We start from the raw sequence: 14,917 nt of genomic DNA on the forward strand, positions 1-14,917 counted from the left end.
TGTGTGAATGTGACATACTTCAGGTTGACTCTTCTGGGTTAGGTGAAAGCTTTGAGCCATGGGCCAAAACAAGTCTACTGTGAACTTTGGCCTGAAAGGGACAAGATGTTGTCGGAGGCACCATCACGTGGCAGCTCCTCATTCTGATTTGTAATCCTCCATTTGTGTGTGCCTCAAAAGTATCCTCACTTAAAAAAACTCAAGGATCCGCCCCTTTAAAAAATAAAAGTTTAGCCTAAAATAACATACCCAAATCTAACTGCCTGTAGCTCAGGACCTGAAGCAAGGATATGCATATTATTGATACCATTTGAAATGAAACACTTTAAAGTTTGTGGAAATGTGAAATTAATGTAGGAGAATATAACACAGTAGATCTGGTAAAATATAATACAAAGAAAAAAACATGCATTTTTTTGTACCATCAACTTTGAAAGGCCATAATGTATTATTCCAGCCCAGGCACAATTTAGATTTTGGCCAATAGATGGCAGTAGTGTATGTGCAAAGTTTAAGATGGATCCAATGAACCATTGCATATCTGTTCAAGATGTTGTATCAAGACTGCCCAAATGTGCCTAATTGGTTTATTAACTAAGAAAGAAAGAAAATGGAGGACAAAAGACAAGGGTAGAGAAAGAGAAACACAAAAAGGAAGAGGGCATAACAGAGTAAAAGCGAGTGGAAGAGCAAGAAAGGGAGGAAATACTTTGTCTAGTTTTTGCTGACTAAGGTTTCTTGTTAGATGGGCTACTGCCGCATGAATGTTTAATGGCGTCTGGGGCTGGGCAGGTGAGCCCTGGCGTTCACGGAGAAGGCCAACAAAGCATTAAATATACATCACAACTTGTAGAGGCATGGAAGGAGGCACGTACGCATGCAAGTGTACACGTGCACACACACATCACACAGACGTGAGGCTCTGGAGGCCAGGCTGAGGAGGGGATACACCTACTGACTGACCCTGGAATGAGGTCACTGGTACGACTGTGGAGCTGTGGTTAACCCACAACGGGACATTTTGGCAGAGCGGCAATGAGGAGTTACTTTTTGCGTTGAAAAACGAGTTTTAATGACTCCAACCTAAGTGTATGTAAACTTCCGATTTCAACTCTACATATTTCAGAAGATCTGGCAAACAAAAACCCTGATGTATCTTAGAAAGATTCAAAATACAACTTACTAAGACATTCACTGGATGTGTTACCAAAGTATTATCTGACAGCAATGAAGAGAATATTCTCTAGTCTCTGCCATGGTTTTATTATCCGCTTCTCTCTGAATTCCAACAGTTGAGACAGCATTACATGGTAAAAGGCTACAGAATTATCCAAATGAAGGGCTGCTTCTAACATTTTGGACTCCTATACCCAGACCAGGGCTGAGACCTGTCAACGGTCCAGACTGCAAATCAACCTCTAATTTGATGAAAGGATGGGTTGAGCTGCACCCTCCCCAAACTTTACCTAGGTTTTCATGTTCTAATGCAGTATTTAGCCAAGCAGAGGAGTGCCACTTCAACTTTCTGCTGACTTTTACGAACACTGGCAGTATCAGTGAGCTGAATATAAGTGAGTCTGTAAGAGCCTTATGGTTTTAAAACCACAATTTAATTATTTTGATGAGCTTTCCAAAAAACTTTAGCTCCAAAGAGGAAAGGGAGGGCCGGAGTTGGGAGACAGTGGAGACTAGTGCTTTACATGCAGCGAGAGTCCGCATAATAAATGGATATCCTATGGAATAATTCATAGTGAGGCAGAACTCTAAAGCATAATCTAATATGGTTTCTGAGTATGATGGATGTAGGAGTTCTCCGAGCAGCAGAGCGGATTTGAACCAGAATGATTGAAACATGAGGTGAAATCTGAATACCAACTTCCACCATTGCCTTAAAGCTAGTTAGTTAATGGGCTTCTGATAAAAACTTGGCAGCGGTGGCTTCAGCTTGTTGATGGTGTGACGGTTCTTCAATCGGGGTGTGCAAACCTTTGTTCCAGCCCAGCACTGACATACCTGACTCAGCGGTTAGAGCATTGGGCAAGCAACTGAAAGGTCACTGATTGGAATAACCGAGCCGACAAGGTGAAAAATGTGTCGATGTGCCCTTGAGCAAGGCACTTAACCCTAATACGCTCCAGGGGTGCTGTAGTACTGTGGCTGACCCTGTAAAACAACACATTTCACTGCACCTATCGGGCAAATTATTATCAGGCCCTTTATTATGAAGTGTTACAGTAGTACTGGGCTGGAACAAAAGCCTGAACCCCCTGTGTATCTCCAGGACTAAAGATCAAAGAACACTGCTGTAAGTCAATAAGGGCATCTTCCCAAAAACAACTTTGCCATCTTAGTGTCCATTGTCATTGTGGCGTTTTACCTTGAAAGAGATTTCGTACTGCTCTCCTCCCCAGATCTCCAGTCCCGTGTCATATCCTCCCAACTCCCAGAACCACTTCCTGTCCACGGCAAAGAGTCCGCCAGCCATCACAGGAGACCTGATGGACAAAAGGGGGGGGGGGGGGGTGTAAGACAACACCAATACATGTCACACTCATACCCCAACATGATGACATTGTCCCTCAATCAATCACTGGCTTCAGACCAGCCAAAAGGACAGGAAGATATTCATTCTCATGAAGGATAAATCAAAAACATGTAAGTCAGTGTGGAAAGGTGACTGCTATGGCAGGCCTGCGGTTTATAACCGTCTTTATAGACTGTTTGTGCGAGTTGAAAGCTTTATTACTCAACTAGACTCATCAATTTGGGAGTTAACTGCAGGCTTACACGGGGGTTCTCTGAACACAGAAACAATTAAACCATCAACGCCACGGCCATGTAGCCATGAAATGCTTTGAAAGGCTGGTCATGGCTCACAACACCATTATCCCAGAAACCCTAGATCCACTCCAATTTGCATACCGCACCAACAGATCCACAGATGATGCAATCTCAAATTGCACTCCACACCTGGACAAAAGGAACACCTATGTGAGAATGCTATTCATTGACTACAGCTCAGCGTTCAACACCATAGTACCTTCAAAGCTCATCACTAAGCTAAGCACCCTGGGACTAAAACACCTCCCTCTGCAACCAGATCCTGGACTTCCTGACGGGCTGCCCCCAGGTGGTAAGGGTAGTTAACAACACATCCGCCATGCTGATCTTCAACACGGGGGCCCCTCAGGGGTGAATGCTCAGTCCCCTCCTGTAACCTCTGTTCACTCACTCATCTCCAACACCATCATTAAGTTTGCTGATGACACAACAGTGGTAGGCCTGATCACTGACAACAAAGAGACAACCTATAGGGAGGAGGTCAGAGACCTGACTGTGTGGTGCCAGGATAACAACCTCTCCCTCAACGTGATTAAGACAAAGGAGATGATTGTGGAGTAAAGGAAAAGGAGGACCAAGCACGCCTCCATTCTCATCGACGGGGCTGTAGTGGAGCAGGTTGAGAGTTTCCTTGGCGTCCACATCACCAACAAACGAACATGGTCTAAGCACACCACACCAAGACAGTTGTGAAGAGGACACAACAAAACGTATTCCCCCTCAAGAGACTGAAAAGATTTGGCAAGGGTCCATGGGTCCAAAGACTCCAGCCACCCTAGTCATAGACTGTTCTCTCTGCTACCGGACGGCAACTGGTACCGGAGCGCCAAGTCTAGATCCAAGAGGCTTCTAAACAGCTTCTACCCCCAAGCCATAAGACTCCTGAACTGCTAATCAAATGGCTACCCAGACTATTTGCACCCCCCCATGTAGGTAGTTTAATAACTACCTACATGTACATATTACCTCAACACCGGTGCCCCCGCACATTGACTCTGTACCGGTACCCCTTGTATATAGCCCCGCTATTGTTATTTACTGCTGCTCTTTAATTATTTTTTATTTCTTACTTTTTTGGGGGGGTATTTTCTTAAAACTGCATTGTTGGTTATTAAGAGCTTGTAAGTAAGCATTTTACTGTGAGGTCTACACCTGTTGTATTCGGCGCATGGGACAAATAAAATTTGATTTGAAATCTCGTTGAGAATCCCAAGGAAAAACATACTCATGTCAAAACTTGTGTGTGTGTGTCAGAGGTCAGGCGTGTGTCAGAGATGCATAGTTTGGTAAGTCTTCGTTATGTGTGTATTCAACTGGGGCCAAAATGGTAGTAATCATTTGCCCCTCCGTGATTTGATGTGCTGTCACTCTCATGACATTCAAACTTATCTGATGGGGTTCTAATAAATCAGTTGCAGAGGGGTAATTATGAACGTAGTGTGTTAATTGACGAACCAGGCAGGCAGGATTTGTTCAGAATTTGGGGGGGACCCTGAATGGCATCCTTATTACTGGAGACGTGTCCCTGACTGTAAGGTCTGTCAGAGGGAGACAATGAGACTATTAAACAGGTAGGCTACAGTCTCCACATAGACACTACAGGCTGTCATGGCAACTAGCGGCCCCCTTCAACTCTAAATTGGAGGCAGAGATGAACCCTCTCTGGATGGATATTGGAGGGGAGAAAGAAGTTAGATGTTCGAGTGACTCGTAAGAAAGCCGGGCAGGAAGATGTCTGGGTGCTAAACTTCTCCGTTAGAATGATCAATTAAGGAAACAGGGCAGATAGTGGAAGGCTGGGAGCTCAGAGCACTCCGGTGCTTCCCAATCTTCATGAAAAGTATCTAGGACGGCAAAAGCCAAGTTCTGTTTTTTTTTTCTTCCCCCCAAGGGTAAGTGGTTTAAGGCTGGAAGTGATGGGGGGAGGGGGGGCTGAATCGATAGTTACATATCGCAATACTATTTTGCAAGATATTATATTGAAACTTTGACTCCAAGTAACGATTGGGGGGGGAAAATAAATAATTCTGCTAGGTAGCGTTAGCTAGAGCTAGTCGGCTGTATCGGCGCCAAAACTCTGGTAATGTTCATCCTATAGCTTGTTCTCCATCTTTTTAAATGGCGAGCCAACATGTTTTAGACTTTAATTTCTATGACTGATCAAAACAAATTTTCTCATGCTCTCCCTTGTCTCTCTGCAGCAGACATATAGTGAGCAATATGTTTGGAACATCAAATTGCTATGTAATCGCATAATCGAATTGCAATACATATAGAATCGTGATAGTCGCAATACATATCGCATCGGAACTTAAGTATCGTGATATCGTATCGTGAGGTCCCTGGAAATTCCCAGCTCTAATGTCTGGAATGCTGAATTACATCTGTTTGGGGGCATTCAAATGGCAGAAGTCTTTGGCATTCAACAGCATGAACCCAGAGGCTGTGCCGCACAGATAAGGAAGGAAGGTAACCGTGGAGACAAAGGGATGTCTTATGTAAAGCATTTATCAGAAGAGGACTGCTCAGCTGAGGTTGCTCCCTCACTGGCACCACGTCGTTTCTATTCCATCCCTCCCTCCTTTCTGCCCTCCCCTCAAATTTTCATCACACTATCCTGTGTCGCTCTGCAAGAATTAGAATTCCATTTAAATCGACCATGAATATTCAGTCACAAATTAGTTTTGCTTCAAATTGCAAAGCCGATATTCCCAATTTCATTCTATTGACCTTCTGAGGGAGCGCTCACAAAAGTGTGGAGCCGAGAGAATCCTTGTGTCATCTTGCAATGAAAGGGGAGGGGAGCATATTGCCCATCAGGCCAGGAGGCATGGAGGGATTTAGAGGCTTTCACACCCAGGGGCCAGCATGGACGTTTGCCCCCTAATATGTTCTCTGTCAGTCCATCTAACCCACTTCTAATTTCATGCTACTGCACTGTCAATCACACAGAAAATGAGTCGACTCAAACTGTGTGGCATCTGGTGACTAGAAATGGGATCATTCTAAAATGTGCTGATTTGTTGGGTCCTGATGTGTTGTCTGGTCACGTGACTCACTCGAAGGGTTCGCTAGAGTCATCTTTTGTCAACTCCGAGGGGATGGGGATGCGTTTGTAGTACATCTCCCAGTCAAACGCCCCTCGCATGGCATCACCCGCCTGCGTCTCGTAGCCAAAGTTGTCGTGGTCGATCACGTCGATCATCGGACATACGATGGACTTCCTGTTGTCGGCGATACGGTCTAAGAGATAGAGCATGAGTGGGGAGAAAGAGAACCAGACAGAAAGCGGTATACGGCCTAAGTCAAACATCAGTGTTACAATGTTGCCCCCTTTGGACAAGGTAATAGGCACATTGTACAGATGAGTAATTCATATTCTAGTATATTCATCTACCACAGAATGACCAGAAAGAAACTACATAGAGCACACTGCGCAATGCTTTGCTGACAGGATGACTCACCCAGCAGCGGGGGCAGCCAGTTGATGTTGGCTTCACAGTGGGAGTCCAGGAAGGTGATGACCTCTCCATTGGCAGCCGCCGCCCCCAGCAGACGGGTCCTGATGAGACCCTCCCTCTTCTTGGTACGCAGGATCCTCACCTTGGGCAGCCGCACCATGTACTCCTCCAGAGACCCCTTTAGGTGCTCTACAGGGAGAGAGACAGGAGAGAGGGGGGTTACAACACAGTCAGACGAACATGCATGCAGACACACATATGCACACACTGCATCCCTCTAGTAAGGCCTCCAGGAGCACTGAAGGAGACCCATCAATACAAAAGAACCGACATGAACACACACGCACTCAAACACACACAAATTCAGAGGATAACACAGTAGGTCTGACACACACCCCAAGAAGCCGGTGTTGAGGATATATTGGCACGGGTGTTGTTAGGCCCAAGATGAAGTTGAATTCCAATATATCCTCCAAACACCGGCTTCGAGGGCATTATAACTTTTATACAACGTGTTACCATAAGATATAAAAAATTGAGTTGCACACTCTATATATAAACTCCCAATTTATTGGGTAAATCACCAACGTTTCACCCATCATCTTTCCATCATCATGATGTGGTCGGTGACAGTTTGCTTCTTATCTTGAATATCTTGAAAACTTGACTGCTGACATTGAAAACATTTTAGGACTGTAGAAGGCACAGTGATGCCGAAACGTTGGTGATTTACCCAATAAATTACCGGGAGTTTATATATAATGTGACTCCATATTTTTATAGCTTATATAGTTTATTCGCCGTTAGTAAGCACCTCTACATAAAATAATTATCTATGGGTGTGTGCCAGCTCAAGTTTAGTCCCAAAACAAATCTAGGGTTGCTACCCAAGCCGGCTGGTTGTTCGATTGGTTCGGTTGCCAGAGACTCGACCCAGTCGTTCAGTCTAGAGGTCGAACCGATTAATTAGGGCCGATTTCAAGTTTTCATAACAATCGGTAATCTGCATTTTTGGACACCGATCATGGCCGATTACATTGCACTCCATGAGGAGACTGCGTGGCAGGCTGACTACCTGTTATGCGAGTGCAGCAAGGAGCCAAGGTAAGGTGCCAGCTAGCATTAAACGTAAATGCGTTAAAAAACGTTAAAAAACAATCAATCTTAACATAATCACTAGTTAACTACACATGGTTGATGATATCACCAGTTTATCTAGCTTGTCCTGCGTTGCATAAAAATCGATGCGGTGCCTGTTAATTTATCATTGAATCACAGCCTACTTCGCCAAACGGGTAATTTAACAAGCGCATTCGCGAAAAAAGCACTGTCGTTGCACCTATGTGTACCTAACCATAAACGCCTTTCTTAAAATCAATACACAAGTATATATTTTTAAACCTGCATATTTAGTTAATATTGCCTGCTAACATGAATATCTTTTAACTAGGGAAATTGTGTCACTTCTATTGCGTTCTGTGCAACACAGTCAGGGTATAGGCAGCAGTTCGGACCACCTGGCTCGTTGCAAACTATGTGAAGACCATTTCTTCCTAACAAAGACAGCCAACTTCGCCAAACGGGGGATGATTTCACAAAAGTGCATTTGCGGAAAAATGCACAATCGTTGCACGAATGTACCTAACCATAAACATCAATGCCTTTCTTAAAATCAATACACAGAAGTATATATTTTTAAACCTGCATATTTAGTTAAAAGAAATCCATGTTAGCAGGCAATATTAAACTAGGAAAATTGTGTCACTTCTCTTGCGTTGATTGCACGCAGAGTCAGGGTATATGCAACAGTTTGGGCCGCCTGGCTCGCTGCAAACTAATTTGCCAGAATTTTACTTAATTATGACATAACATTGAAGGTTGTGCAATGTAACAGCAATATTTAAACTTATGGATGCCACCCGTTAGATAAAATACGGAACGGTTCTGTATTTCACTGAAGGACTAAACGTTTTGTTTTCGAAATGATAGTTTCCGTATTTGACCATATTAATGACCTAAGGCTCGTATTTGTGTGTGTTATTATATTATAATTAAGTCTATGATTTGATAGAGCAGTCTGACTGAGAGGTGGCACGCAGCAGCAGGCTCGTAAGCATTCATTCAAACAGCACTTTACAGCCCTACTTATGACTTCAACCCTATCAACTCCCAAGATTAGGCTGGCAATACTAAAGTACCTATTAGAACATCCAATAGTCAAAGGTATATGAAATACAAATGGTATAGAGAGAAATAGTCCTATAATAACTACCACCTAAAACTTCTTACCTGGGAATATTGAAGACTCATGTTAAAAGGAACCACCGGTTTTCATATGTTCTCATGTTCTGAGCAAGGAACTTAAACGTTAGCTTTCTTACATGGCACATATTGCACTTTTTACTTTCTTCTCTAACACTTTGTTTTTGCATTATTTAAACCAAATTGAACATGTTTCATTATTTATTTGAGACTAAATTGATTTTGATGTTTTATATTAAGTTAAAATAAAAGTGTCCATTGTTCATTCAGTATTGTTGTAATTGTCATTATTACAAATACATATATATATAAATAAAAATTGGCCAATTACTCGATATCGTCTTTTTTTGGTCCTCCTATAATCGGTTGACCTCTAGTTCAGTCTTTTTGTTCTGTATCTATGGACGCGACCCAGTCGTTTGTTTTAAATGTTCCGTTGCCAGCCCTTATTCCTTGCTTGCTAGCCAACTACGGCTAACTTAAGTCACTTCAAAAAGTGCAGCCAGAATAACTGCGAAGTAGCTGCATTTGCATAAACTGTTTTCTAGTGACATTTATTTGGATACCTCCATAACAATGAGCTAATGAGGCGCGATTTCACCTGGCATAGAAAATATACTCACTCGTCAGACACTTTTGTTCAGAGGAGCTAGCCAACAACACAGCTAACACAGTCACTTCAAACTGACGCTGGAAAGACAAGCTAGCTGCACTTTGTTTCGTTTGACCTGTTTTCTATTGATAGGCCTTTGAATAAATATCCCCAAAAATTATGCTGATTCATGATTTCTCCCTGCCTCATCCTGACGCGTTCATTACTATGGAACATCTGGAGATCGAAATTTGAATATTGAAACAAATGTCAGAGACAGACAGCCTAAAAGAAATGTGAGATAATGTGTAGATGCTTTTTATAGTGGAGATCAAATGTATAATTTGCCTGGCTGGGCTGATGAGACAGTGGATTACGCAGTTAGACTGAAGAGAGTAAATAAGCATTTTAACCTCATAGATTTAAGCGGTGGTAACTTGTGGAATAGACACCGTCTGGAATGCAGGTTTAACCAATTAGCATTCAGGATTAGACCCACCCATTGTATAATTACCATATAACTGTCAGTTATGGATAAGACAGTCATGAAAGTTACATAACCATTTAAAATGGGAAACTTCACTGTTTATACAGTCCTAAAATATTTTCAATGTCAGCAGTCAAGTTTTCAAGATATTCAAGATAAGAAGCAAACTGTCACCGACCACATCATGATGATGGAAACCCCTGGCGTAAACGTCCCCACCAGACACAAAATTGGTAGTTAGCTAGAAGGAGCCTGCTTAAGATATTTTTCAATAAGTGTATTTTGCAAGTGAATAAGTTTGCATGTGCCATGACGTTAGCTTTACAAGCTTTCAACCACTGATTGGCTGTGGCTGTAATTAACCTAGCTATCTGTGTCTGCATTGTGTCTGCCTCGGGCATGTTTCCAAGGGCATTCTTTTTCATGAGCACAATTCATAGCCAGGGCATGGAGAGTAGTTTATGAGGAACGGTACCCATGAAGACATGACCACAGAAGACCTTGAAGCACTGCAGTGAGATTGCTTACAAAAGCATGTTTCTATACTTGAATATGAAGAAAAAGTGCACAGGCATAACCGACATGGATGGCTACTACAACAAACATGTGCACACACTTATCCCTCGAGACCTTATTCTTTTACAGTCAATGCTTAAGACCTTTACAGCACAGAACTAACATAGCTTCTTTTGTTGCATTCACCCTTCAGTGAGTATCTTTAGTAAGACAATTGCTGACATATTAGCAATGTTTTAAGCACAAGAGAACATATTTAATTGTGATAAAAGGTATTAACCATTCCTTTATAGATGCAATGCATAGAGGAGAAAATAGCCTCAAGAAGAACTCTCGCATAGAAGGCTGAAAAACAAGTTATTGGTAGCTGTGTTTTTTCAATACTTTTCTCCCAATCTCAAATCTATCTTCAGAGCAGTAGCTACAACGCCTCAAAAATAAATCAATCCCCTCTAATAGGAGTTTATAAATCTTCAGGCCTGACGTCAAGTTGGGTGGGACAAGTCAATAAAAAAAAAACATTATTCAGGGACACAGCCTTTATTCACTTCCTCTGACATGTCAAACAGCAAATCTTCCTGAAAAAAATGCTATGGGAAAAAACTAAGTTTCCCAATTCCCATCCCATATGCATTTCAATAAAAAATGTAAAAATATCAGGCAAGTTAAATCTAGATCTACATTCAGTTGAGAGAAAACATACTCTATTACAATAACAAACTGGCCATTCTGACTGGATAATATAACATGACTTATATGGACTTGTTGTTCAAGGTCAGTGTGTAACAGAAATACATGAATCAAATCAAATGTAATTATAAAGCCCTTTTACAAAGCAGATGTCAAAGTGCTTATACAGAAACCGAGCCTAAAACCCCAAAGAGCAAGCAATGCAGATGTAGAAGTACGGTGGCTAGTAAAAACTAACAAGAAAAGGAAAGAACCTAGGAATAAACCTAGAGGAACCAGGCTCTGAGGAGTGGCCAGTCCTCTTCTGTCTGTGCCGAGTGGAGACATAATCAACATCTATATGTGCAACCGAATTAACTCAACACGGATGACATCAAATTCACATTAAGGCTCTCAAATAATGGATTAAGGCGATTGCAGGCAAATTTCCATAAAAACTCCTGCCCCCCCACCTCCCTCTTCCAGCCACAGAGGAGAGCCCCATATCCTGTCTTCATTATACTCCAGCAGGCCAGTAATTAAATCAGTCGGATTCTCCCACTCTCCAGTGTTCCCTCTCCCTCATTTCCCCTCTCTTTCACCATCCTTCTCTCAGCAGTGCCTTATAGGGTGAAAGCTGGAGTTGTGTGTTTTATATGAGTACATACCACATCTTTATCTATACCCTTTATTAGTTATTAGAAAACTGGATGTATGGCAGGTTCATTGCATTTAGAAGTTGTTTTGCTACAAACAATCTTAACTGGGAGGGACCTTGAGTCATTTTATTTGGTAAAGTGTCCATATAATGGTAGTTTATAGATTTTTAAGTTCACAGAGGCTGCTGATATAAAGGGTTTTCCCGGGTCCAGTTGAGTGTGAATAGAACTGTAACCACTCACTGTGCACACAGAACACTCCTCCTTTCATTAAAATGGCCTTACCCTGGGCCTTGTACAATATAAGCACAAAGCACAAGGCCCCTTTAACAGACAACCTTTTATGGGAGGACACAATGGCTGAGCTTAACAAAGGAGGGAATGAGAGAGACATCCACCGCCCACCAACAAACTCTCCGCAATCAGGTGAACAGCATTTTAACTGTCAGCACTAAAGCAAGATTCATTCAGACACGGTGGTAGCGGCGGCAGTAGAGAAAAATGATAATGCATCACATTAGGCATTTGTGTCGGCCGTCAGGGCTGGAATTGGAAGAAGGGCCCCAGAATCATATCTACTATAAAAGTAATACAATGTAATGAATTGCAGAGGATGGGAAGGCAATGGCGGGGGGACCATTTCCAACGCTGCCTGATAAATGGACAAGCCAAACAGAATAATTTCATATTGGGACCCTGTGGATCAAAAAGGAGGCTCTTACACAAAATTACTGGGTATATCAAAAAAAATATATTACCTGGGCTGCTCCCCCCAGACACTAGGCAACAAGGGCCACGCATTACAAATGGGAGTCTGTCACTGGCCTCCCCTTCTTGGCAGCCACAAATTGGATTCCAAAGATCGGGGGGAAAGCAATGACCCTTTCAAAACTTTTTCGAAAACGGTTGCTGAGCTACTAAAAGTGGCTCACAAAGTGTGCTTAAACCTCTCGGTCTGATTTCTCACTGGTCCGGGGCTCGTCTTTTTGCCTGCCCAATGCTCTGGAAGGGTAGACTTGATCCAAAGTGACAGCTGGGCCAGGTTTCTCAATCTGTCGCTCTCTCATTTCTCCACCTCTCTCTTTACTTCTCACTCCATTTCTCAATCTTTCACTCTCACTTTCTCCAGCTTTCCATCTTTATCCCACTCCCCCACTCTCTTTTTGGCAGGATGTGTTGTGGGTAGTGAGACTGTCTGCTGTCAGCTCTTTAGGGAACCTGCACTGACCAAATTAAAAACCATCTCCATGGATCGCAGTATCAAATATCAGAATCACCAAAGTCCTCAAGTTCCCATCTGTTACACAACCCCCACGATCAGCCAGTGAAACACCTGGGCGGTGGTAGAACAACACTGCAACAACAACAGATAAAGGTCCGGGAGAAAGAAAAATGCCATATGGTGGGCACAGCAACAACGTTTGAAGTCAATACTCACTTACATTTGCATTTGGTTTAGCAATGTACTAGGCTGTTAGAATATTCTAGATTGAGCTCTAGTTTGACATTGGAACAAGGACTATGAGGGAAGATGAGGGCAGGTCCCCCCATATGCACTGTCAATAAATCACAGGTTATGAATCAACCATTATGAGATTGATTTTGGCTAATTCTGACTGAAGCACACCGACAAACTTAAATTCATGCTCTCCCAGACATCATGTGATTAGACAACAAACATTTGCATTGAGGAGTGACTAAGGGAAAAGGTTACGGGGTCAAATTATGAATGGTTAATAAGTACATAAATTATCCCGAAGACTCATCCGGTTTACTCAAATTGGGAAGGAAATTAATCTGTTGAATGAGCGGCACCCTGCTCGGAAAAACATTAGACTTTATTAAATGTGGGACAGGGAATATGATTGGGGCTGTGACTTCATCGACGTGAATAATTTTACGGTACAGATGAGGCGTTTACTACCAAGCGCCTCAAATATACATTTCTGCTTGGGGGAACATGTCACATTTCCCCAAACAGCTAATTGAATGAACACAACAACATGAGAGAAGCAAGTCACGCAAGCAGCAGCAATTATGTGGGACTCAAAACGGCAAAACATTCACAATGATTAATATTGCTAATGAAGCCTATATGGTTTTAGTGGTGTCTTTCAGCATATCAAAAGGTTGGTAATGTCAAGTCTATAAAAGGACCCCTTGAGTCATGTGCAGCTTTAGCTACAACAGAGTCACACAACCTTGATATGCCAAATGCACTCATGTTGTGAATTTAAACCAACATACCCTTTTCAAAACAACTTTACAACACACAGTGTACACAGAAGCAACGTGCAATGTGTGGGGATGACTGTTTTCCTTATGTAACAAATAGCAAGAAGGTCAAGTGCCAAAATCAGTAAACACTCTTACCCAGTAACTTAGAAGTTACCAACTTCATGACCATGAAGCATAAACTAACAAAAACAAATGTATTAGTTCCATCCAGTGAGTTACAGTGTGAAGTAACTGAGTGTTTTGATTTGAACTGCTGTGGTTTGGAGACATGTGGGAATGGGAGAGACAGGGACATTTGGGGACAAATGATCAGTAGCAGAGAACCTCTGGTCCCACAGCCATGTTCTCCTAATGCACTTTTTTAATTCAATTAGCTTCCAATTACAGTGGAGGCAATATGGCCCAGGGAGGATCTGTCTGAGGTGGTGGATTCATTCCCAGATTCTTGGCAGCACACCAAAGACTGCAGCGGGGCCCGGAATTTATTCCTCTAGCAAAATAATCAAGTGTCCTTCTGAACTTCATCACATTCCCCTCTCCCTGGGCATGCTGCTATGATTTGCTAAAGATTTTTTTGTGTGGCCACCATTAAAAGTTATGTCTGTAAGGATGATGGGCTTGGGAGAGTATGAAAGGCTCCCTATTCTGGATTTGGATTACCCCATGTACTGAGGGAAATACACAGGGAGTAAACAGGCAGTGGGGATAAGAGATTTTACAGATGAGCATTGACTACACACAGGCGTACAATAAATCATAGAAACCAGCCTGATAAGTGATAAGTAGCGTTTCTAACATGAATGGAGTGACACACGTTTGCATAGGAACAGTGTGTGTTGAAGGGTAAAAATACCTCACAGAGCTAGTTAGCTCAAAGAACCTGAAGACGTCCTGGTCCCGTTACCTTTCAGTCAGCCACAACTGTTCTCTTATTCACACATTCCCAAACTCTCACACAGTCTCACAAACGACTAACAAGTCTGAGGACGTATGGCGAATTCCACAATTCTGAACCTCTGAAGCCACAAAGGAACAAAGTTGTGGCGCTCCGCTCCGAGATCAAACCAGTTGAGATACTCAAATCCCTGTGGTTTGTTCATTTTCTAAATATTATTTCCAGCTAAGAGAAAAAAATGTGTCAATGAAATATTCATGAGCCCAAACTCTGAGCAGAGGAGTGGGAAGATGTGTG

The 14,917-nt window shown here is 42.5% G+C and overlaps 1 protein-coding gene across 4 annotated transcripts in view; it reads right to left on the minus strand.

The window, feature by feature from the left end:
- Nucleotides 1-14,917, minus strand: part of LOC129868329 (polypeptide N-acetylgalactosaminyltransferase 10-like) — an 85,298-nt gene that overhangs the window by 11,019 nt on the left and 59,362 nt on the right. For all 4 annotated transcript variants that reach the window (XM_055942214.1, XM_055942212.1, XM_055942211.1 and 1 more), the window contains 3 exons: nucleotides 6,306-6,491; nucleotides 5,901-6,084; nucleotides 2,378-2,495 (listed from right to left, as the gene is read on the minus strand). In XM_055942214.1, coding sequence (XP_055798189.1) covers nucleotides 2,378-2,495; nucleotides 5,901-6,084; nucleotides 6,306-6,491 — 488 coding nt within the window. The remainder of the gene's footprint in view (nucleotides 1-2,377; nucleotides 2,496-5,900; nucleotides 6,085-6,305; nucleotides 6,492-14,917) is intronic.

This window comes from Salvelinus fontinalis, chromosome 13, assembly GCF_029448725.1.
Source record: "Salvelinus fontinalis isolate EN_2023a chromosome 13, ASM2944872v1, whole genome shotgun sequence".
Classification (NCBI taxonomy): Eukaryota; Metazoa; Chordata; class Actinopteri; order Salmoniformes; family Salmonidae; genus Salvelinus; species Salvelinus fontinalis.